The sequence below is a fragment of the Rhea pennata genome, chromosome 10 (genome assembly GCF_028389875.1).
Source record: "Rhea pennata isolate bPtePen1 chromosome 10, bPtePen1.pri, whole genome shotgun sequence".
In the NCBI taxonomy this organism is placed as follows: Eukaryota; Metazoa; Chordata; class Aves; order Rheiformes; family Rheidae; genus Rhea; species Rhea pennata.
The window spans coordinates 20,266,486-20,292,977 of NC_084672.1; the positions used below are offsets into that span (position 1 = coordinate 20,266,486).

Below are 26,492 nucleotides of genomic sequence, written 5' to 3' on the forward strand. Positions count from 1 at the left end.
TTTTGCTTTTGTTTCCTTTCATTTCTGTAGCATGAAACACAGTCATTCAAATAGTTTAAAGGAGCTGCTAGGTAAAGTTGGACTACTGATGAGAAATCTCAGGAATTATATTTTTTTATCTCTAGTTACTTAATGTCTAAATTAGTATCTAGATTTAAAAAAGCAGGCCACTTCCATATCCTACCACAAGTCTTTCAAATACATGTAAGTTTGAGTTACCCACCTAGCATCAAGTATAGTGCGCGTGAAGTATCGAAGGTACTTGAAGATAGACATTGAATCTTGCAGTTTTAAGATCTCTTCCTCTTTATATTTAAAAAGTGCCAGGGCAAATCGGAATATTACCTGATAAAATAATTTTTTAGTTAACAGAATACACCAATTCTCATTTTAATCTACTATAAACTCAAAGGAAAAAAAGAACTACTCTTCCCACAGCCCGCATTTAAGCTATCTAATCATATTCCCCTTTATCTCCATTCTCTGACACACTGCTCCTCCAACCTCCATCCCCCAAAAGCTGCCAAAAACTTCTGTTATAGTAACTCGCACAAGTTGTTCTATCCAGAATACGATCCTGAGTTTATACAGTATAAATTCTTTGAAGTTTGAGTGTCTACTTCTACCTTGTAGAACAAAGACAGCTGGCCCTGCTGAATGCATTACTGAAATTTTGAAAAAGAAATTAAGCTTTGCTTAATAATTAGCAAGTTGTACGTCAGTGCCTTGAACTTCCCCAACACACTGGGAACATTAGGGAACTGATGCTACAGGAATTTGACACCAGCTTGCCAATCAACTTGGGCAGGAGCTGGAGAGGCATTACTTTTCTTCCTGAAAAAGCTTTGGTGAGTTTTGACCCGTCAGTCTGTACCTGGCTACCTTTATAAACTATCTCGAGGTTAAGTGATTTGAAAACTCAAATACAGTGTCTTAGAATGCTCAGATGAGGCCAGCAATCTAGTTAATATACTATTTTTGTCTACTTATACTCCTCCTGTTCTCTCCAGGTCCACACATCTGCTTTTAATGTTATTAGGTTTGAATCCAATGACTTTCCTTGTCCTGCTGATTTTATTTCACTACAATTTCTTGAATGAGAAACACATGAAACAATCTACTCCCCCAGCAATTTGAGATAAGAGCCCAGAAAGTCATTGACTTTTGGACAGTTAAAATTTAAATATCTGTACAATGAAACAAATATTTGCTATAGAGACAAACTAAGTTTTAGCTCTTCAGGAATTTTTGCCTCCTTCAATTAAGCTTTCTTCTTTGTAACAGTATCTCTCATTCTAATACAATTTAATTGATGAACAAAACAGCTGCATGTAGAAGCAGACAGCAATATTTATAAATTTTTTGAAGACTGAAAATTTGATGGCAGGGAGGAAGAAAAATACTCAGCACTTAGAATTCTTCTGTGTTAACTCGAGCTAACTTGCACAACATAAAATGACAAGTGTTTTGGCTGGTTATTTATGCACATTTACTCCCTCTTTTCATAACAGTGATTTTAACTGACAGGGGTTTTGTGCAACCACCTTCCTCTACCCTGTACTTATTCACAGGGCAGCATCTTGTTACCAGATAACAGCTGGAAAAAGTTAGCTCATTCAGCTCACCTTTGGTCCCTCATATAGGAAGGAGTCCCATATTTTAAAAAGGATGTCGCTAACAACGCTGTCCACAAACACCACAAGAAACCAGTTGAAAGTTATAAGAGTATAGTCAACTTTGTACTGCTCAAAATGCGCATGCAGCCGTGGGAGTTTCTCACTCATTAAATCCTTGAATACACGTTGATCAACCTAGAGACACAAATATGACATTATTGCTCTTAAGTTTTCCAACACTTCAGCAGTTTCAAGGTAGGTCTGTTACCAGCTTGTAATCAATAGTTTTTTCAAGAGCTAGCAGTGAACCCGAGGACAGTCAAGTTAATATATCTAAGCTACACTCATCAACTCCTACACAAACACCAACATCCCAACGTGCACCTCCCTTGCTGCCACGACCTATAAGCCATTTAAAATGCCCCCTCGTGTCTAAGGGTCCCTCACAGACTCTGCTGCTGCCACACATCCCTACTGCTTTGCTGGCGCAGGAGCCCCATAGCAGGGAACAAGCTGGGGAAGCCCTGGAGGAAGGAGGAGCAGCACGTACCAGTGCATCAGCTGGAAACAGAGGAGCACTGCAGCATAAGCTGCTTGTGTCTCTGCAGAACGCATTTGCCCCCCGGCTCTCTCAAAGAGCCCTGATCTCCCCTTCGTTCTGCCCCTGCCCAGTTTTGAGGGAAGGAGGAGAATCAGGTCAGTTAATGTTGCGGAGCTGATTACTGAAGAGCAGTCAAGGGCCACAGCTCCCTGCCGACTGCAGATCGGGCCTTTCAATGCCACACCAGGGTCCCCGACCCGCTCAGAGTCCTGGGGCTTAGGGCTTGCCTCTGGCAGTTCCTCACATCTTACGCCATCCTTTTAGGATAAAGGCAATAATTTCCACTTATTTCAGAAAGGGCAGTTTACCAGTAAGTTTTAGAGCAAAAGTTTTAATTGGCTGCAGTTTACAGGGCCAGGTTTTGTTTTGGCATAGCACATACCTGTGATCCTAGCAGTGTCTTAGTATAATAATCACGCGGCATGAAGACTTCCACTATAGTTACTAGGCACCAGAAAGCATCTTCCTGTTCCAAATACAGAAGTGCAATTGCTACCAACCTGAAAATGGAGTTTATTTAGAGAAAAAAAAATTACAATATAACAAGATGTATCAAGAGTTATTACAATAGGACCTTTCTTTCTGTTCAGACACACATGGATTAATAATGACTACACAGCAAAACTATGAATGAAGTTCAAAATGAGATGAGATGGCTCCCAGCCAAGCCCTGTACTCTTACTCAGTTCAATAAGCAAGTATATAAAGGCAAAAGTAAAGTGATTTGCTGGAGACTGTTTTGCCAGCAACCCATGCAAAACAATTAAAAGTTTGCTAGCCTTCAATCTACTACTGTAAGCCCTGGACTTGTTTGTCTTTCCCTTATTGAAGGGAAGGAAAAAAAAAAAAAAAAAAAAGAGTGGCTCTGGCATTTCACACACAAAATTGTCATAAATTTAGAAAAAAAATCTTTTGCAGCAAGTTTACCTTATAAAGGTAAATCTAAATACCTAAAAATTTTTCAAAAAAGACCTTACTTTTTAAAATGAATTTACTAAGGTATAAAAAAAAATCAAGATTAAAGAACAACTAACTGCATTCCTGGTTCTCCATTTTCCAATGAGCACTATCAAAGAAAAAACAGAAACTATTGTACTGTCAATGATAGTTTGAATATGAAAGTTACCTCAAATGTATTCCTCAAAATAATCTTATTTTATTTCTGTATGCAAAAGGAGTTGTAATACCACAGAGTCCTGATACCACACAGCTTAAATTAAGCTTTTAGTGCCTGATAATCTTGTTAAGAGAACCAAAGCAAGGAATAAATATTTAATCTGATTGTAATTTCTGCAAATATACCCAAATTCTGAATTGTTTCTGGTGAAAACAAAACAAACCAAAAAAAAAAAAAAAAAGGTATCTTAGGCAAGAACGACACTGCTCAGGAAGTCCAAGTTCAATAAAAGCATTTCTGACACCTGATAATCAGAGGCATGTTGCTCCAAAATAGCAAATATTTTCTTCAGAGGTGTCTAGTGGCCAGAGACTGCATTAATGCTAAAAGCAAGTACTGTTTACCTACAGAACTACAAAATATAATCGCTCATGACAAGTAGTTAAAAAAAGAATACCTTGATTCTCACAGTACTCACTCCTTCTCTTCAAACTTAACTCCAAATTGTTTTATGTCTTGCAGAACCAAATAACTTCAATTCTGGTAGCTCCATATGTGTATTTCATCCCTTTGTCCCCAGTTATATTTTGATTTCTTATCTAGGCTCCTACTAAAGAGCTATCTAAACATTCCTAAATAACACCACCACCTCTGGGCTGACAATTCTAAAATGAAGTTTATTGCTCTTCCCTTATCTTTCATAATGAAATATTGAAAATGAGGATGAATCAATATCTTTAGGTGTAAACTAGAATTAATTTGTTTCCCCAACTCTACTTCCTCTATTGCCTTAACCCATGTAATATCTGAATCTGCTCCTTAAGAGACTTGTAATAGAATTATACCATATTCAGAAATAGGAAGGAAGGGAATGGAGAAGAGAATGAGGGATAGCATCTGCCCTTCTTCCCAGCAAGAGAAGCTTCCCTTTATATCAAAATTCCCTACTAATTTCTTTATTTTTCATTTCTGAATATTTCAGAAAGGCAGTTTGCAGGGATTTCTGCTTCTGGGCAAGGCTTATATAAAACAAAGCAGAGAAACTGAACACAAGAACAAGCTAAAAGCACCAACTCAATTTGAGAATGGTTCCTTTTGAAAAAAGCTTGGGGTAGGGAGAGTGGCTTTACCACTTCTCACTGCACCTTCTTTAATACACCCATCCCCTTCTGCAGGACAGATTTTAAATGATAAAGTTCCTCTGGTTCCAAAGGCTTATTCCTATTCTAGTGTGTAAATTTATGCAAAAAAGGACATCTGTGGAACCTCTTCACATGGACACTGAGAGGTGAGGGACTTAATATACCTGCTTCAGATAACGCCTTTCTGCATTTACAGATCTCAAAGTATTGAAACTATTACAGCAAATACCAATTGCAAGGCAGTACTTAAATTCTTAGCCTTGTAGCAAGATCTCTCAAATTTACTTTAACTCCAGTGTAATACATCCTGAAGAAAATAGAGATTTGTGGCCTTTACAGTACTAAAATCTTTGCTTATTTAAAAAAAACCTCCCACGCTAACAAATTCTCACACAAAAGCTGACATGAAGACAATTAAAAACCTACATTTTGAAATTATTTCACAAGAAATGTGTTTTCAATTCCAGTTCTTTTGTAAAGCTGTACTTAAGTTTCATTATCCCATTTTTTAAACATAAATATTTAAAGTTAGTTTCTTATTAAAAACTGCAAACATAAACCCATAGGGAAATTTGCTGGCTAGAATTATGATGTTCTATATATGTAATTTGAAAGGTTCATCAAATGTTTCTCTACATTATTACAACTCAAGATTTTTACTTTACAATTTACCTGTTCAGACCTTGGCAATATCCTATATCAGGATTTCTCCACGAAAACGCCAGCAATACATTTCGCAGCTTCTGGATCCCCTCAGATGTTGGTGAAGAATAATGTTTGTTGTTTGGCAAAGTTCTCAAGAGATCTAACTCAATTTGTTTAGATGCAGGATTTTGTTTTTCAAGAGCGTTTTGAAGCAAGGTTTGGAAATACCCAGGAACAGTGCTGTCCTTGAATTTTTTAACATGGAGATTGACACACCATTTCCACATCTTAGAACGATGTTCATGTGGAATTCCAGATCGTATAAGATTCTTTAGTTCTACACAGCGTATCATCTCTCTATTCATCATACTTGCCAGATAATTTTCCCATTTTACCCCTGTAGAGATCTCTCTATTTTCACTGAGAGAAAGAGATCTCAGGTCCAAAGCTCGTGATTTTGCTACAAGTTTTTCCTCATCATCATCCTCTGGGACTGTCTGAAATCCATATATATCATATTCGCTGTAAGAGAAAAAGAACGTAGAATCCTAAAAAGGTGTTCTGTAGTTCAACATTCTCAGGTTCCCAATCTAAAGTTACTTCAAATATTCCCCTAAAGCCACTCCCCAAAATTTTCAAGAAATTTTAACTACTTAACCTTTCTTCTATACCATATCTTAAGACTAAATCCATATTCAGAAAGATGGTCTTCAGTTCAAAGTATATCAGTGCACAGATTTTAAGTGACTTATCTAAGAACATGAAGTCAACTGCACTCATTTCTTCACTAGTTCAGCTTCAATATTTAATTCTAAATTTCATACTTTTACCTAAAAGAAATACTATATCTGCTCATAAGGCCTAAAGAAATTCATGATTACACTGTTATTCATTAATGGATATACACTAAAAAAAAATCTCAAATTCCAAAAATATATCTCCACTGCCTGTTTTCTAGTGCTAGAGCCTGGCCCATCAACATCTACTGGTGAAGATACATTGAACAGGAGTTCCTGAACAGCAGTACGTGATCTATCTCAGAGCCAGGTGCCATCTGCCAATGACAGTACTTGCTGCTTCTGCTACAGAAAATGATGCCCCTAAAAAATTGTACCATTTACCTTAAGATGTTTATATAAATACACACATATATACACAAATTTGTTTTAATAGAACTGAATTACCTGACCAGATGTGGTTTGAAAAATGCTTGTTCTGGTTGTTCACTAGTTTCTGCTTTCAAAGCATCTTCTAGTAGCTGTGTAATGACCTCACGAGTAGAGCTCTGCTCCTCAGAACAAACAGGAGTCTTCATTTCTTGAAGTAAGATCAAATACTTACTTTCTATCTGACACAGTTTCGCTTCCAAGCTAGTATACTGCAGAAAAGAATATAATATATAAGGCATTCAGAAACTCGGTTTCATAGAACACTTAAATTATGGCTCAATATATTTTTATCCAGTCTACAATGCTTAGAAATTTGAAGCCTAAGCTACCTTACTTTCCCACTTTTGCACCACTAGAAAACTACTAGTTAAATACTGATTTTATTGTACTACTGTAAAATTTTGCACGTAAAATACTTCTGAAACAAAACTGAGATGCTTGTTACTTTTTACAAAGTCTTTTCAGCTGAATAGTAGCCTAAAGACTTTGCCTTGTGTTTTTACACAAAAATACAATAATTTCACCATACAAAGTATAACTATACCATTTTGTGCTCTTAAAGTATCAGCTTTATTCTATGCACAGCTGAACACAAAAAACTTCATCTTAACTAAATATACAATGTCTAAATTACATAGGTGCAGATACCGACCAGTTACAGCATGCAATAATGATCACAGGTTTTTATGTCAAAAATATAGCCTTTAGACCTTATCATTAGGTACAGTTTCCAAAAAACAAAATAAACCCTACTAAACAATAGCTGCAGGTATCTTTCTTCAACTACAGGTGTAGTACATATGTACTTATGCATACTTCCCTTGCCCAAAGCAATCAAAATATTTACTATTAACTATGAAAACATGCCGCATTAGTCTGACCTTTGCCTGCCATTCTCTCTCTCTTGCTTCCGCATTCCTTCGTAGAGCAGAAAGTTCCAAAATCTCCTTATTTAAAAATTTATTCTGGGTCTTATAACCCTGAAGATTGTCCTGTGGATTAAAGAAAGCAAGCTGGATTTTTAATAAAAAAAATCTCACAAATAGTAAACACCTACCAGAGCAAGTATATCACAGAATACAGAGTAAACAGCTAACAGAACTGATTAAAAATATCAGGATCAAACTAAATGTGTCTCTGGTCTCCACATTAGGCAAGTAGACACGCCAGATACGAGTGCACAGTAGCGCTCTGGACAGAAGGCAGTGGCTTCCTGGTGGCTGCCGCCTGGAGGGACAGCCCTGCCAGGCTGCCCCGCACGGGAGAACAGCACATGCAGGAAACACTAGAGAAGCTGTGGTGCTACACCCTGGCCAGAAGCACAAAACAGGCAACACAAGGGGAAGCAGGACCAAATGCCCTTGGTTTTGGTTACCTTCACCATTCCTCATTTAGGGTACAAGTTTGACATGTCTCCATACAAGTCTTCCACAACAAGCTTCCCCAGTTAATCCACTAAGCCCTGAGCTACACATACCACCTCTGAAACTTGAGGTTGTGGGATGAAAGAAAGGTGGTACCCTCCCAACAACTACACTACTCTCTCACTCCACAGCATCTGTCATCTGCAGCTTCAGCTTTGTTCTGCCTTTTGCCAAGACTACTGATTTCCACAGTTTCAATTTTATTTTCTAAAACTTCGTAGGCTCAAATGTAGGAAAGAAAATTAGAAATATCTGGATATGTTTTAGTAAAGGATTCACTTGTATTCCAAATGACTGGATTGTAATCAGTTTGGAATACAACATTTATCCAATGAAGTTTATTTAAAACAAGAATTTAAGCAAAAGAGGTAGTTTCAAACTCCACTAAGACAACCTCTGATACATTCAACCAAGGTAGGTTAGAGGGAAAAATTGCATTGAGAGAGTCTGGAGTAACATTAGTAACAGAATATTATACTCCTATTTCCCTTTTCTCCTGAGATTTCCCCCTCCTCTTTTGTCATTCCACATGCTTTTTTCCTCACTTTTGAAATCCATGGTCTCCTTTTGGTTTTAAAGAAAACTTCCTGGTCGTTTTTCTCCACGCTTATGTTTTCCTCTTACCCTTACTTCTTTCCTGTTCCTTTGATTACTTCTCACATCACTTCTCCACACCAATGATTAAGTTACTGAAAGCATGATACACTGTACTATAGACGTACGGACCAGCTCAGAAGTCTAACAGTCCCATTTAGATTGCCACACAACAGGTTCAAAGTGTAGATTCCAAGCAGAGAAAGCCTCAGGTGATGAGTATCTTGGAGAAATGCTGTAGCGATCTCCCCAGACAGTATAGCAGACTAGAAAGTTTATAGGGAGCAGAGATTCCCCTATCCACCAAGACAGAGACATTGCTCTTACTTTTAGTCTGTCCAGTTCCTGTAGTTCCTTATTAATACAGGTAGCCATTGAGGAATTTACTGCTCCACTTTGGGAGGATGTATTGTCCTCGCATTCACTGAGTTGACGTGAGAGTTTCATGATCACCTCATCTTTAGCTTGAATAGTTTCCATCAACATACCCAACTGCTCATTGAGTTCTCCAACTTTACATTTCAGATTCTTTACTTCCTGCTGGAGACTGTCTTTTTCCAGATTTAACTTTTCAAGCTGATTGTTGAGACCCAAAATTTGGTCATCTTTTTGGTGCAACAGTTCTAACTTGTCTTTGGGAACCCCCTCACAAAGACGGCTTGCAAAATATTTATCATATTGGGAAGACCGGACTGTTTGCTGCAGAAGTCGCACAAGTTCCTGAGGAGAATAAAAACAGAGGGAGAGATTGAAGTGAAGAAAGTAGAAACCAGGAGATTTTATGGCTTTAAGAGACAGGCATTAGGTTAAAAACACTCTTACAATTCTTCCACTTTGTTTTCTGCTTTCTTATTAAAAAAGGACAAGTACCCTGGACCAAATATCCTGGACCATTGCAAATATTATTGGCTTGCATGAAAGATGTATGGTTTGCACAGGGGACTGTTGGCATACACATATAAAAAGCTGCTCTTAAGGCAGTTGCTTAGAGTAATAGCCTACCTGAATCCTTGCTAGTACAAGATCCTATTCTGACTTTCAACAAAATAAAAGTTTACTGTGTACAAAACCCAGGATAAGTCCTGAACTATTCCTCTACTGAGCATATCATCCAATATCCAATGAAGGCTGCAATTTGTAAAAAAGTTAAGATTAGTAAAGAAAAATACTGTAACAGGAAGGGTTTGCCTCAGCTCTACTAGAAGCTCTTTGAAAACCAAACTGCAAAAAAGCTACAAGATAATATTCCTTCAATTCCAAATCAACAACACTATGAAAGCAAGAAGAGCTTGCAAGAGATTGTTCACCTGTAACTCACTAATATGGATTAGTACCTTCCTCATTTCCCATGTTTGGTTACTGGTATAACACTGTCGGACCATAAGGAGGGTAAGTTCAACCCTAGAAAGATTTGCAAGACAGATCAGTGAAATGTTTTTGTTTTTGTTTTTTTTTTTTTTTTCTTCTTTGTGAATAGTGTTTGGACACTAACCAAGAAAGCAAGGAAAGAGATAGGAATAAGTTTTATGGAATTCCTGAGAACCTGAGGGTCCAAGGAGAAAAAAAGAACTATCCAGAAATTAGCAAAGATTTGAAAATTCTTAAAGACATGCCTTGAATGAGCCATATACCTTAAGACTGCTGCAAAGCAGTAACAAATTAGGACTCTCTACCCCAACAAGTTAAAAGGAATAGGAGAAAGTTGGAACTATATGCTCAAATACCAAGCTATCATCATCATCAGACATCTGAAGGACCCAATAGATTTTTGAGGGAAAGGCTGAGAAACTAGATATTCTTTTCCTTCATTGTGCTTTGACATTCTTCAGGTATTAGGTTAATGCCAGTTGGCTGAACTTTCATAATTACTAAGCAGCTGAATGATTTTGTGGTCATAGTTCAGTCATAACCAGGTGCTCTGATTATCAAAAATAGTATCACTCAGACTGATAAATGGCATGCCAGTAGTCATTAAGTTACCAAATTATCACCAACAGGAACTAGTCAAAGCAATAAATGCTAGAACTTGCCTGTAAGCAACAGCTGCAGAGTAGGTTATCAACTCCTATCTACTCTCTACTAAAATACAATATAAAATCTGTCTAGGTTGCCAGGAAAATATCCTACTGGTATGCTACCACCATGAATTTCAGTTTTAATGCAGTCCAATATCAAGTCAAAATATCTTCAGCTACCTGAAAGACATTTTTCTTTCTTTCTTTTTTTTTTTTTTTTTAAGCAGGAGAAGTAGCTGTAGAAGCAATGTTTCATTAGATCACAGTGAATATGGTGGACAGATTTCTCACAGAACCTGGCTCAGATATGCAAACATTATTCTTGAGATGATACCACTTAAACATGGGGCTTAAATTTATTTTTGCTTGCTCTTTGATAATTTCACACATTGGGAAATACAGTAGCAACTCCAAGTAAAACCTAACAACAAGCAGAAATACTTTGATTTTTATCTGAAAGTATTTAATAGATCTGAGCTAACAGATGGCATACAAGCACCAACACTATGAGGGCAAAACTACATCCATAGGCCTGCAGTTAGGTCTACCATTTATAAAACATGTCTGTGATGATGCACTTAATTAAAAGGGGGATAGAAGTTAGTGCCCATTCTTCTACCCTATCCACCAGATCACATAAAGGAAAAAAAATAGGATTTGAAAGTAGGAATTACAAATGGTGAAGACAGCTCTGATTACCTGCCAGGATCCTGGCAGACAACAAGAAAGTTAGCTTCAGAGACTGAACAAGATACATATATGCTAAAGAGTCTCTGAATATTACACAAATGAAAGCTCTGTGCACGGATCTAGTCTTCAAAGGATGCAAGACTTGGTTGTTGTTTCAAGCCTTTGGTTTTGAGAACAGAAGTTCATTTAGCACTATTTTACAAGAAATCACCATCTCTTAATTAAAATTAGATGGCTATAAAGGGTAAGAACACAATCCCCTGTCAGATCTGTTTGCATTTGTGCACCTTGCCTGAAGTGCTTAATTACCTTTTGGCTCGAAAGATCTTTCTTTAACTTTTCCAACTCTTCTTGCTGGCTTTGATATTTTAGCTGCAGTTCAGAAAATAGTTTGTTGCCATTACCAGTACACCACTCAGTTGGAGACGAGTCGCTGCTGTTCCGGTTTTTGCTTGATCCAATCATGTCTTTTAACGGGCGTCTTGATTTATGTGGAATGCGGCCAAAATCAAATGGAAAAGCTGAACTAGTCAGTCCTGTGTAAAACAATCTCTTCTAGTTCAATTCACTTCATAAAAAGGCATTTCAATACATTCAACCTTTCTCTAAAAAATATGCTCATCAAAATTAGATTCTTAGCAGTATTTAAATAGCCTAGTACAACAGTGTTAAACATGACGTATTTTTCCAAATCACTTCCTTTGGTGGGAAAAGTGTACAGCTCAAATAAGTCCCATGCCTGCCTCCATCCCTCAAAAGAGATTTACCTCGTAAGTGAATGGTTACGAAACAAAGCCCCTGATTAATAATATAGAACTTTACATTTCCCTACATAAAATTGAAGGCACCACGGCAAAGCATCTTTGTTAAGGAAAAGCTTTAAATAATTCATTAACTCAGTAGCCATTACAGCAAATATTTGATACCACAACATTTTGCTCTCTTGAGGCATTCAACGTAAAGTTTACCTCCATTCATGTAGCTATAGGAGTATATTTAAAGAGAAGAATGTTTTCTAACAGATTAAATCACTTGGACAGCTGAGGTGGTCTTAAGGAGCTGTAAACACATCTTCACAAGGTTACTGCAGACATTGATCAAATGTAAGAACCTGTTACAATGTATAGATGAGCTGCTACTGCTCAAGCATCCTCACCTTACTCCCTAGTTTAGAAGCAAGACACAGAATATTATATGAAGATTTTAAAGCACGAAGGCAATTCTACTTCAGTTGTTAGCTCTGAATAAAGGATAATCAAAAGCCCCAAGCCTTCCCTTTACCCTACAACTTTGTACTGCAAGTGAGAAAAATAAAATTAACATGCTCAGGGAACCCAAAACAATGGCTAAGAAGAGTTCTCACATATCCAGCTAGCCAGGGACTTTTAAGTTATTCCTTAGGCATTTGAAATTTAAAAGAATTTGCATTTGGTTTGTGAAGAAAGGATAAGTCCTTGCTTACTTCCTGGAGATGCACATATAGTATAATATGCTAAAGAAGAAAAGGTATAAAAGGCTCCCCTATCCTTCCCCTCAGTTCTACCTTTACTTCCTTCTGCCAGCTGCTTCCTTTTTTCTTCTAGGACCATTGAGTCCTCCAAGTCTTTTGGGGTTGGATCCAGCAATTCCCACTCTTCACTGGTATAAAATATGCTCTTGCGGTTTTCATTATTTCCTTTTCTTAAGGAGGACATTGAATTTCTGTAAAAAAAAAATATAGCAGTCAAAATGACAATCTCCATTCTTTATCCATTTTATAAAGGGGATTTCAAATCAACCACTGCAATCAAAAAAAAAGCAAACTAAAAATAAGCAAACACACACAAAATCAATACTATAAAAGCTCAAAGAAAAAGCATGTTCTCACAGCACATACAAGCACCTGCCATCAACTGTCTTGTGTTTCAAGAGACAGTAGAATTACTTGGCTCTAATAGAATATTAATATACCAAGAGACCCCTATGGTCTTTCATATCATTCTGTTTTATCTTTGTTTTGGCAGGGAGGAAAGAACGTAAGATTTAGAAGCAGTGTCTGTTTCTTGACCAGTTATTTTAGCTTAGAATTTTAGGATAAGTGCCAAGCATGAAACAGAACAGTATGCAGTCAAAATGCCTGTATGTTAGTGTGTCATGTCCTGGCTTAATATCAAACTTGGGATTATCCAAGAGACCTGCGGTAGCTGCAGAGCTGATGACAGACTCCTTAGCAATTTCCTTCTTAAGGTGGAGCACTGTCAATTATCTGCAAGAAAATTTCAGAGGTAACTGCTAAACTCCAACCAAATAGCTTTATAGAAAAAAACTTTTTTTTTCATGAGCAGAATCAGATTCACTCACCTAACATCCCCCAAGCCATCAAGTGACCAGGAATGTTCAAGTCCACACTTACGTGTGATCCAAAGCACATATCAGAGTAGCTCAGTGCTGTAAAGTCACTGTTCAGTTGGAGAAGATTCTACCACATAAACCCACATGAATCGATTGCCCATTTTAGACGTAAAGTTAGAAACAAACAGCTTTAGTATCTCGGCATTTTCTCCACAGTCTTTATAGATGGAGGCTCATTAAAACGCTTATTTTTCAGCCACACTGACTCTGCTTTTAATCTGCAAACCTTAAGCAGGAAGCAGCCCATGTAACATCTGTATAATCCTTTGATGACCCAACCCAGGCTTCCAGCTCCACAGAAGACCTAACATTGCATCAAAATGAACTATAGGCCAATCACTGCACAGTGCAAAGTTCCTATAGCTAGCCTGCTTTATTGATTAATTATTAAATAAAAGTTTAAAATCATCTTCAAGGTTGTTATTAAAACTATTTCAACAGTCAATCTGCAAACTTGGCAAAGATTGATTTATACAATATATTTAATCATCTAGCTTGTTTTGGTAAGCAAGATCACAATTTCTGTGATGCGCAAGAAGCCTTATTTCATTCATTAGCTCTCCCATTCAGATCAAATATAACTAGGTGATGACTAACATTTTCTAGAGCACCCCAAATGTATAAATATCATCTGGCACCTCTAAATCTCTCTGAGCTACTCTGAACAGTAGCTGATCTCTTACCACATGATCTTGCAATTTATCTGTTCTGCTCTTGAATAACTTCAATCTAAAAATCTGTCTGAGCACCACCTTTTAAAAACATCATATCCATTTCAAAGCTTGAAGAATCACAAAGAAAGTCAAAAGAACTGTAGAAAACATTCTTCCAAAAACTGTTGTTAAGCACATGCATTATCATAGCTGATGTTGAATTCTGTAAAGCTCTTGCATAGGACTTTTCAGTGCACTGAAGTGGCATGGCTTGTTTTCCATCAGATTAAAAATAGACAGCTGATTTTCTTAAAACAAAATTTTCCTAAGTACATTTTGCCAAATATAATTGGACAGACTATGTAAAATCTAAACATATGATCTACTGACTATCTTGTAAATTGTTTTGTTTTTAAATCTTATTGTGTGATCGTGCAACTTAAAGGTCATTACAGTTCAACATGTTTCAAAGTCTGTTCTGCATAAATGAACTTTGTCAGCTCCTTGTGTTTTTAAGAGGAAAAAAAATCAGGCTTAATTGTTTGTATATGTCAATTAGTGCTTGAAAACATTAAAAATGGAAAAAATGTTTCAGCTTTAACTACAGCAAATATACACAGATGTATTTTTCATTTATTTCCAGTTATTAGTTCGTTGTTATTACTAGGATGCAAATGCAGTTGTTACAGCAATAGCTTCTTTTCTGGTAAACACATCAAACAAATGTCAAAGAGCAAGGATGACACTTAAGGCATGTATTAGGTACTTAACAAACCTAAGCTCCCAGAAACGTAGAAAACTTCAGTTTTAGAAATGCCTTGGCTTATTCTCTAATAGTGGGATTAAAACTACTCATTATCCAATAGGATGCTGCAAGGAATAGTAAGGCACACACTCTAAAAAAGTGATCAGACAGAAATTGCAGCAAGTTATAGGAAAACAGAGGAGAACAATCGACCACTACAGTACTGCTGCACGTAATTACTATAGTAGAGTTTGTAGTACTTCAATGTTTTTTGCCATTAGTTTTTATGATCATAGTCCTATAATATGACATTTTAATTTTCAAGATAAACTATTATTTTTTTTTTTACTGATATGAAAATACTAATGATCTTTCCAGATTGTACATAGTGGTCCAATACAACTAACTAGACCTTTCTGGTACACACCCAAATAATACTGGTAAATTCATTAAAAGAGCACTTGTTAATGTATAAGTGACAGATGAGGTTATACATGCTCTAGCCCTCTGAGTAGCTGAGTAGAGAAATTAGAAGAAAAATCCACTTGTCCCTCTCAAACCTGTGCTGAAAAAAATTCATCTTTTTGGTGAAGATAGTATAGGCACTAGATGACTTAACTGCTACAGACTCAAGTCTCCAAGCAAATTCATCTCACTTGGTAGAAGCAGCTAAGTGTTCCTGTCCTGCTAGTTCACAACATGTGGAGGTAACACTAGTCCATAGCTTACAGAGACAGGTTACTGCAAGGCCTGTGCCAATGGTAATAAGCTCAGAGGTTCAAGCACTTTATCATGCAGCTAAATAACTCCTGAGAGAAGAGTAGACTGTTGTCCCATGCCCCAGTGACAAAAGATACAGCGAGAAAGTGCATAGCTGTCTGCATCACACTCTTCAAGTTATTAGCAGCTGACTCAGAAAACCCTCTCCAAATGACTTTTCAAAGACCCAGAAGTTTGAGCATAAGGGGCAATTCTGACACAGACACAATGCCCCACTGCCATCAGCCTGCACACAGTAATGCTTGCTTTAAAATTGAGAGCACACAGGGGCACTAGAGCACTTCATAGAAGAGTCCCAGATTTTTAAAAAGATCTGTTATTAGATATTACAAGTCTTATTCTTCCATGAACATTTTCAAATGTATGAACCATCATAGTTGAATATCTCCAAAAAGAGTGGAAGGTGAGAGGGAGACATTCAGCCTGAAAGAGCTTCATTGTGCGAAGCTTTCTCGTATTTATTCCCTGCAAGGACTCCAAGTCAGAGTCACAGCATTACAGAGAAGGTCCACTTCAAATGCTACACTACAGCATGAGCTGCCACCACCACCAGGAATGCTCTCCCTTTAACCAAAAGGGCTCCCCAATCCACAGCTCCACTGTTCGCTGCTCTGCTCAGTTACAGATCACACACAAACACACACATCAACCAGGCAACACTTACAAGCTTACTCTAACACTCCCCTTCCAGCTAGACTTTCCAAAAGCATATAATCTGCAATTCAGAAAAAAACAAAAAACAAAGATATAGATAAATTACAGTATACTTAGAAGAGCACCTCTGACTTTCTAGAACTATCTCTAGAAGAAACAGTTTCATGTAGTTTTTCTTGTCTAATGACCAAATTTAAGTTTCACTGAAGCAAAGCAGCTATGCAAAACTAAGACAACATACAGGGCTACCAGTTGAAACAGGACATGCAGTAATAGGATTCAGATGTTTCTTAATCCAGCCATAACCAATGCCTTTTCTAGAACTTAAATGGCACTCTACACAGCTGTCAAAAAAGAAACCCAAAAGAAAACAAAAAAATCCCAGCACCTTGTGACCTCTCAGATCTGTGCTTAACAGGAAAGCTTTAAAAGGAATCTGTTTAACTCAGCACTACTGATGAAACTGAACAACAACATTTTATTGGCAGCTCAGTAGGGATGTGGTCTAGTTACCAAAGCCACAGCTCTGCTTTGTGAACTGCTCTCTAATAGCACTGTAACATTCTCTGAGTAGAAGCGGAAGATCCATCAACGTGGAGAAAGCAAACTGTAAAAAATATTTAAAGAATGTAAAAAGGAAAGCTGAAAGCCAGGAGAATTGCTTCTTTTAAGCAATTAATTTTAAGAGTAAGCTCACTACAAGTATGGGAGCTAGATGTGGTTTTGCTGCTGTTCATAAAGGGTTGCCACACTTTGGTTTAGGAGTTCATACTACACCCACTTCAAATTGTACTGTACACTTTTGTGTTTTAAAGGAAGAACAATTTATATTGTTTCAGTTTCCATCACTAAAAATACTTCATGAACACTAAACACTAGGTCTCTATTAGAATGTCAGCAATTAGCAGTTTATTACACAGTGAAGGATACAAAAAGTACTGCCTCAATCAGCTAAGAATGCAATTGCCATTACAGTAACTCCTGACTCCCTGTTTGGGTTCAGAGAGCAAAGTCATTACTAGAAGTGCACTATAGGACCTGATTCTCCTTTTAAGTGATCAGCAATGCTACATAATAACTACGTTCAGCTATGCCCTTCAAATAAGCAATTACAGTAAAGGAACAATTTACTTGAAGAAATACAGGACAATGTACTGCTCCACCCCATTACACCCAGTTCTTGTTAAAAAGGTACCATATATACATGGCCTTCCCCAGACAGCAGTTTCTACCAGCAACTCCCGGTAGCCCTCGACTTACTTGATCTCAGTACTCCATTGCTTAAGGGAGAAATTGATGGTACTTGGCTGGACTGGTGCAGGCTGGGAGGCAGCTTGCTCCCCAACCAGGTCTGTAGGAGAAGTCTCCACAGCTAGAATATTTCTAGCTCTCTCTGCTGAAGCATTTTGACTCAGGATACTCAACTCTAAAAATAAAATAAATAAGAGGGAAAAAAAAACAAAAACACTCCAGTAAGTAGAAGAATAACATCATGTCAAATATACAATAATTCTTAAAGTTGTGTTACTATTAAGTCATTAGTCATGTACTTTATATAAAGGTTTTAAGTCACATCCTAACTTTACAAAACATTCTGTTCAAATGAATTTAAAAAAAAAAAAAAAAAAAAAAAGAACAAAGTACTTTCCCCAGCATCTCATTATGGCCACATTCTTCTGGTAACAGAACTCACCACAGCTCATGAACCATTAAGAATACAATTTACAATTTCAATTATCCAGTATTTGTTCATTAAGCTTAAGTGAGGAAAAAAACATAAATTAATGTAGATTAACTGTATTAATCCACAAAAAACCCTGCAAAACCAGCTCAGGTTTATCTGAATTCCAAGTCCAGAATAGTGCCACAAATACTATTAACACTGCTTACAGGGTATGCTTCATCCTAAAAGTTACTTAGTCACTTCTGCTGCAAGTCAATGAGCCTCATGGACCAGAGCCAGCTCTGTGCAAACCCAGCCTGGGCACTCCCTGAGCCAAGGACCTGAGCGAGGGCAGCGCAGACACCACAGAAAGCTATTGCCTCTGCAGGAGTTTATCAGCTCTGGTGAAGCTGAGCACAGCTAGAGCCAAATTAATCAAACTCTTGGGCACCTTAGCAAACCTACGAATTGGGCATGGGGCCACACAGATGGAGCACAGGCCCAGCACTGCACACGTGCTAGCAAAGCCACACAGGCCCACACGGAAAACTCCGCAGGAACCAGATCTTGGCAAACTGTCCTAATCCTGAGCCACAGGTAAAAGCCCAAAGGAACCAGCTGATCCAGCACAGAGCTGGCCAGGTCTCCAACACACAGCACTGTCCAGCATGTTCTGTAGTATCATCGTTAGCTCAGTTTACTCATTATCCTCAATATTTCTCCCCCCATACACAACCCCCTTCCCCCCCCCCCCCAAAAAAAAAAAAAAAAAAACACTTTTATAGAAGTGTCAAGCAGTCTATGGCTTTCCACAAACCCTCTGAACAGGGCAGAGCTGAAAACAAGTTCAACTAACTTTCAGGTTCTTCTCCATAAGGAGATTCAAAGTACTGAAGTGTATTAAACTTTAGAATTACTCTCAAAATTGATCTGGCAGTTATATTAAAGAATAACACATTGGAGGAATGTGTTACACTGAATACACTGAAGGAGTTTGACTTAAATGATTCTCTGTGCAATGGGAAAAACCTTGGAAGATCATAATATGCAGTTTAATTGCTGGAGAATCTTTCAGTCTTCATTTTGATGATTATTCAGTGCTAGCAGCGACATCATCTTTAAGCAAATCATACCCTCTAATTACTCTGCTCCTATTTATCTCATACTGAAGATCAGAAGTAAAAAGTCAAAGCATCATGTATAAAAGACAATTCACACTACAGATCAAATCCTCAAAAGGGCACCTTGAATAAAGAAATATATTCTGTTATCTTTCAAATACTAGAGAAAGGCATCATAATTTGTACTATGTTATGAACTGTGCAGATAACGCAAAGGTTTTTTAGCTGAACTAAATTTTACTTTGGGATCTTGGCTATTTGAGTTGAAAAAAATCAGTTAAGATATTTGATAGTACTAATTTTTGATAATATTCACTGTCTAAAAAAAGAAAGAAAACAATAGATTTCAATTAAAAAACTTTGGGCACCCAAAAGCAGACTGGAACACTAGCATTCTGCATTCAAACTTACCCCTCTTCCACCTGTACTTGACAACAGTGCAAAACCTCTTTACAGCATGGCCCAGATAAGAGCTATTGCTTAAGAGCCAAATTTAACAAGCACATTTCCGCTCGTATCAGACATGCTAATCGGTCTGGCTAGATCTTCTCACTTCCTGGCATTACTCATTCTCCATGATCCTCACCTTCCACAAGGAAGCTGAGAGAAACAAACAGCAACGAAGTACAAACAGACTTAGGTCCATGCCTACCCCTCTGATAGTTGGGCTAATATTAATCAAACCAAAACCAAATTTCTTTTATTGTGAGAAGAATTCATTGCACAGCAAACACTGCACACCGCCCAGAAAAGAAGTAGAGAAGTCACTTCTGACATCTTTTGACGTTAAAAAAAAAACCCAAAACTTTCCCATGAAACAAGAAAAAGGCAAGATTAAACAATGCCCCAACACACCTGCAAATACATTAGTTTACTTGTATTCTCTCCACCAAAGAGAATGTAGAGCAAAAAAATGAGGGTCATTTTGTTATCCAAATACATTTAGCATTAATTTTAAAGATCTTTTACAGCACCTAGAAGTTAGCAATGATTTCCTGAAGCGCCATATGTTTAATTCCTTCAAAATCTGACGAAAATAATGCCAGATAGATACTGCATCTAAGAAAATGGTGTGCTAGACGAAAGAGTTGCGTTTATCAATAACAACAATTACAAAAATTGCACACTATTTTACATAAGGATGCCATCTGTCCACACATACCACCTTCTTCAGTTTCTTCTGTTACCATTACTATTCCTAAAACACTACCAACAAGACACTTGTTCAAAGCTCCACTCAAGCAAGATATGTTTGAAGTTACAAATTATATTTTGTTCATTTATTGCTGCCCATCTAAGTTCTCATCCCTAACATAATGTAGTCAATGCACATCAGAAATTTTGATTTTATTATCCTCTTTCAGCATTTGTCCCTTTGGAGGAAAACTTAGTTATTTTTCTTCATGGTCATATCCCCATCAGATTTGAAAGCTGCATAAACCTTTGCAAAAACATAAAATTGCATGCTGGTTACAATGCAGAAAAAAGGTAACATCAAACCAAAAATTTAATGGAGTAAAATCATTGCACGGTCTGATTAGCCAAGCAACTGTGCTACGTAATAGAATTTTTGACAAGTATTAGCTTACGAAATGTAACTGTAACCATTAAAATGAATTATCTCCTTAGTACGTGGAAACCAGGATTACAAAATGTATTCAGCAATCATGAGAAAGCGCAATACGTCTACCTACAGTAGAAAAGAATATGGGTCACTCATGCACATATACTGACATTGTGGCATCACATTTTGCTACAGAGGTGGATAAATCAAGCATTGCTGCACAATGACAAGGCAGTATCCATTTGCCTTGATTGAAAGCATAACAGAAGTATAACTATATATATATAACTTGTGTAACAAAGATATTAGTATGCTACAGGTTCTGCTTTTTGACAGTTAAATATCACAAAATATAATAAACACGAGTTACCTGCAATAAATTGCTCATTAGACAAAAAAGTAAGCCTTATTTATGCTCTAAAACAGATTGTGATCCATGATGCTGATTTCTTGAAGACAGTTTTACAACTGCTTCAGAACAGTTTTCTAGAGCTCAAAGCAGCTCTTGTCATTCCGCAACATGGGAGATAACAGAGCTGATTTTATCGGCAAAAGTTTGAGAACAGCCTTGCTGGTGAAGCAGAGTCGCTCTGTTTTCCCCAGTACAAGCTGCACTTGCAACAACTTACTGGTTACAGTAGACAAGGCCAAGTTTTTGCCAAGTGTTAATATCCAGCACTGAGGAGTGCTTTTTGGAGGTACCAGGGAGCAGAGGTACCATGTATGCAGAGCAGCAGAAATAAAGTCAACATTTCAAAGAAAAGATGGTTTTCTGCAGCCACTAATATCCATATTCTTGGCAAGTGAACATACAAACAGCTTACATTTAACTTGTGGTGTTCCATTTAGCATCATCTCAAAAGCTAGAATGTGCACAGAATGAAACAAGGATGCAAACTCTCCTCTCTGACTGTGCTCTAGGTACCTGATATGTTATTTCTCAACTGATACAACAGAATATGTTTTGACACAAATTTCACCAGTGTTTCTGAAAGCATCAGCATACATACACAGACCCTAGTCACTTTGTCTGGCATCATCACCCTTGCCCTTCCCAACTTCCTGTACACTCTTCTCTGCTTCAGTGCTCCCTGTTTTAACATTTTAAAGTATCTGCTCTGGAAGAAAGAGCTTATTACATGACACTGAAGGCAAACAACAAACACAATAATCATCCTTCCATAATAATTCTGTGGAATGTATCCATCTAGTTAACAAATCCAGACATTTTTCTGTCTTTCTTGACTGCTGACTTTAAGAGACCTCTTAACTATCTGAGCACTGAATCTGTCTATTCAACATCTTGAAGTACAACAGCAATTATAATACAGATCAATATAATATTGTCAAAGGGAAAAAAAAATCCAAAACCACATTACACTTATGCAATACTTCCTTGCCAAAGATCAAAAATAGCATAATTTGTCACTAGCATGAAAGCATACAAGAATATTTCAATGCAAAGGAAAACACAAACAGGTAACTGACTTACCTATCATCTATTCCTTTTTTTCCTCCTTAAGTCATGCAATACGACTACCTGGAGGAATTATAGTTTTGTCTTCAAAAAAAAAAATTAATCAGACACCTACAACTAATTTAGAACATACAGTAGATTCTGCAATACAACTTGAACTAATGAAAATCAAACATAGGTCTGAAAAACATTAACTGAGTTCATTAAGTATAGTGCTAGGAATTAGCTGAACTGAGTGGGAGAAAAGCAACAAACTATTGAAGGTAGCAGTCTATCATAACAGAAACACTACACCATAGTTCTTGGATGTAACTAATGAGTATTAGTTCATGTAAGATTAACTGAAGTCAGGAATAACTACCTGCAATGCATATTTTGTGGTATGCTCTGCTGTCATCTTCTTGATAAAGTGTTTATTATTCTATGGAGAAGAAAAAAATCACTAACCCAAGACTGCACTTCACCAGGCTGAATGCGTAAGAGCTCTACTATTTGAGTGCCTGTTGCCTGTTTGTGATTCAAAACAAGCTTGGCTGTAAGCAACTAAATACAGAAGAAACATCCTTACCCATGTTTAAATGCAGAGGTCACCTGCAGCGCTCAGTTAGAAATCTGCTCTAAATACTGAAAAGTTTCCATTCTATGAAATGCACATCAGTCATGATGGCCCAGTACGTAAGGCTGCAGCTCACAGGTTAAGTGGGAAATGTAGCCTAAAAACCACATCTGCTTTCTTGTACTGCCAAAAGCAGCAGCACATGGCAATGCAGAAAACTGAAACAAGGAATTAATTCAAATTTTTTTGTGCTTTCAGTCAGATCAATTCCTGACCAGGGTTGCAGACATTTGGGCTACATCAAGCAAAGAGTGCAGGGCAGGAACAAGACCAACAGCAAGGGGAGGTCAGACCACTTTTCACAGCAGCCTCAACCTGAACTGTGACAAGAGAGACTTTGAGATATAAAACAGTCTCTCCACCATACCACACAAAGGCAAAATTTTTCCACGCAAATGTTAGCTTGTGGGGAATATGTATACATTATGAATTTATAACGAATTAGTAATGAATTGTTTTATTCTCAAGATCACCATTCCATAAACTTTCCTTTAAAGAGAATGATACAGTAAGAACCATCCTCTAAACAAATCCTCAAACCAAGAACATAAAGCACTGCCAGAAGAAAACACCAACCAAAGAGCTCCATATACAACACAGCTCATCTCTTAAAAAGGACAATTTCTTTATCATTAACTGACCTAACACACGTCCATACCCTCTGTATAATTTGCACCAAGTAGGAGGAAGGTCATACCTCAATCTTGTCTCTTCGTGATCTCTCAAGATGCACGTTAACTATGTCAAAAAAAAATAAATGGTAACTCAAGCTACAGTTTCGTAGCATCTGGGAGCCAACTTTGATACTCCAATACCTATAACCTGTGTTTTGGAAAGCTTACTTGTGCTGAAATACATAATGGAATCTGCAAAAGGACCAATTAACAACAGTGTTACAAGCTCTCCTCCTAGGAAAGGCTACTGTCTAAATAAAAAAGTCTACTTTGAGGTTCCAGGGTTTAAAGCAGTTCAAAAGAAAAAGATTCCCATGAGCTCAACATTAAGATGACTGATGTCAAACTCACTACCACTAGGTTATCCCTGCTAGGCACCATACTTCCAATGAAGCATTTAAATCCTTTCCATTGACAAGCCAGGGATGACTGCATATCAAACAGTATCTCTAACATCTGGAACCACTAGTGTAAAACCACTCTGAACAGGACTATTAACTAACAATTGTCTTTTCCCAAAGAGAAATATTCAAGACAGGATGCTTTAACTAACATCAAGATACTATTTTTACCTCTGTATCCAATCCTTCTTGTGGCTTTTTGCTGAACATACATTTTTAACACACTTTTTGGCTGAATGTGGTGACACATGGTTTACATAGCAGATAATAGCATAACAATTAAACATAGCTGCTAATGTAGCAGTTAAAAGAAAACAGAACAAGTTTTTAAACTTATTTCAAAATGTAGCTATCTTGTTACAAATGCATGATGAACCAATTTTTATTGATCCAAATTGGAAGTTGAGAAATGGCATAATTAAGAGTTGGCATCATAAAAATTTCAACTAAAAATCAATTCCAAGAAATTAAAATAATCATGTTGTATAAAGAATAATTTACTTGACTTCCATAGTAGTAAATCAGCTCCATTACAAAAACCCACAAAAGTTGTGCTAACCCTGGCACTTACTTGGCCCTACATTAAACCACCTCAGGAAGTTGTATTAGTCAAAAACTAACTGGGGCTGGAGGGGAGGGAGTTTCTTGCTAGCTTCGCTCCCTGCCCCAGTTCCAGGGAGCCAAGTTGAGCATCAGCAGCAGCGCTAGAGCAAGAGACAGAGCTGGGTGCTCTTCTGAGCAGAGGCCAGCCATCAAGCAGGCTGCTCTTGAATGAAAGACAAACTGGGTTAGAGGACACCACTACAGCATGGGATCTGAATACGGGAGGAGAAGACTGCTTAACATTTCCATTTTCACAGTATGAGCAAATGGAAATCAACAAAATATAAAGCCTTTTGATGAAATGTCTGACCTCAAGACTGTTTAAATTCAAGGGAGCTTCATTAACATGTCTAACTTGGCCCAGAACAAGATTACTTGTGCAGCCTTATTTATGGATAAGTGAAATAAGCAACCAACCTATTTCTGAAGTGATTCAGGAATAAAACAATTCAGAAGTGCCTGAGCAGTGTGGTCAAAAAGCAGTACATAACATATTGCTATATTTTCAACAACAGCAGTCTAAAATTACATTTTACTTGGCTGAAGATACTATGGAGGTTGAATTTCCCATGTGTAGTCTCACTGTAAGCAGTCTTCCACTTCTAAGAGGCAGAGAATATACATCAGAGACCCATGAGCCACACCATACTTTTTTCAAGAACAAACTATATTTTCATTCAGAAGATGAGATTCCCATCAAATCAACTGCCAGTAAGCTCCCATTAAAAATTGGAGTTTACATCCCAGGAAACCTAACATACTAAGCTTTTAAGATATTGTAATAACTAAAAGACAACTCACCTAATCTATGCTTTGCTACTTTAAAATCTGTTCATAAAACCACTGTTTCACTTCAATTTTTAATACCCGTCTAAAGAAATATCAGTTGGTTTCATAGGAGGCATAAGATACGAAGCTCAGATGTAAATGAAATTACACTTATGTCAAATAATGTTATCATCAACATATGCAAAGTTTGTTTACAGCTATTTGTTAACAAAATGAAATAAGAAAAACTTCCTCAGACTATACCTCCTACCTTGTTACTGCCTTGTATTGATAAGCTAATAATGACAGAACTGTCATTACTCAAATTTTCAACCTACCCGGGTTGTCTTTGGCAACAAGACCTTTGGAAAAGTCACTTGGTGTAGGAGAAGTTCGGCTGTCCCTTTTTGCTGCATCAAGGTTGTTACAATATTCCCACCTCTTCTGCTGAAGTTCCTGAAGCCAGTATGTCATATCCTGACGGGTCGCAGCCTAAAACAAAGAACCAGAACACTGAAGAGACCACTGCACCTCTTTGGCACATGCACACAGTAATTCCGAATGCAGTAAGAGGAAAATAGCACATGCACCTTTGCTGATCTGCTTGCTAATCACAACAAACCAAGAGTAACATACTTTAAAAGACGTAACTACCAATTTACTAAATGTACACAGTGCACCCAAATGCATCTCTGATTTTCCACAACAAATCCATTTTCTATTAAAAAGTCATATGCATTGTCTTCTTCAGTTTTACACTCACAGGCAAGAAAAAGCAGCAGTGGCATCTTATATTTTACATAAAGTGTTTAGTGAAGTAATTACATATCTGTATTAAAAAACTGAAGTCCCCATTGCTTAGCTACCAGCAGAAAATAGAAAATTAATAACGCATTGTAACCCCATATACTTTCATGATTACAATCTACATACTGTATTACTTTGATTCCATGAACCAACTAACTTCTACAGCAAGTAGGTATGTAAAACAAAAACAAAAAAAACACATTTATCTACAAGCCTACTACAGTCAATGTGAACTGGCAGTAGGCAAGCACGAATTTCAACTAATCTTCAAGTTTCAGGCAAAATCACAGCTGTAAGAATCATTTCGACTGTGTCGACTGACAATTCACAAATACCAACAAGAAGCTAGCTGACACTGCTGATGCACCTACACGCACAACGTACATTTTATTCCAACATACATCCTCAGCAGCCAAATCTACAAGCAGCACTAGGTCACTAGGTACTAGCGACTTTGTTAGCTGAGCAATAAAAAAAAATAATTAACACTCATGAAAAACAATGACCCATGACTCAATTTTATCCAGCACTAGTGTTCACTTCTAGTAAACTTAAGGCCTAT

General features: G+C 37.3%; 1 protein-coding gene across 4 annotated transcripts in view; it reads right to left on the minus strand.

The window, feature by feature from the left end:
• The window catches only part of TBC1D2B (TBC1 domain family member 2B), a 37,946-nt gene that overhangs the window by 6,790 nt on the left and 4,664 nt on the right, over window positions 1-26,492 (minus strand). For 2 of the 4 annotated variants that reach the window (XM_062583754.1, XM_062583753.1), the window contains exons 2-12: window positions 25,462-25,615; window positions 17,497-17,662; window positions 12,557-12,714; window positions 11,323-11,549; window positions 8,636-9,028; window positions 7,172-7,282; window positions 6,306-6,499; window positions 5,149-5,643; window positions 2,600-2,717; window positions 1,626-1,811; window positions 224-345 (exon numbers count right to left, since the gene is read on the minus strand). In XM_062583754.1, the coding sequence (XP_062439738.1) occupies window positions 224-345; window positions 1,626-1,811; window positions 2,600-2,717; window positions 5,149-5,643; window positions 6,306-6,499; window positions 7,172-7,282; window positions 8,636-9,028; window positions 11,323-11,549; window positions 12,557-12,714; window positions 17,497-17,662; window positions 25,462-25,615 (2,324 nt within the window). Of the gene's footprint in view, window positions 1-223; window positions 346-1,625; window positions 1,840-2,599; window positions 2,718-5,148; window positions 5,644-6,305; window positions 6,500-7,171; window positions 7,283-8,635; window positions 9,029-11,322; window positions 11,550-12,556; window positions 12,715-17,496; window positions 17,663-25,461; window positions 25,616-26,492 lie in introns of those variants that run through there. The other 2 variants (XM_062583755.1, XM_062583756.1) reach the window with 2 other exon arrangements.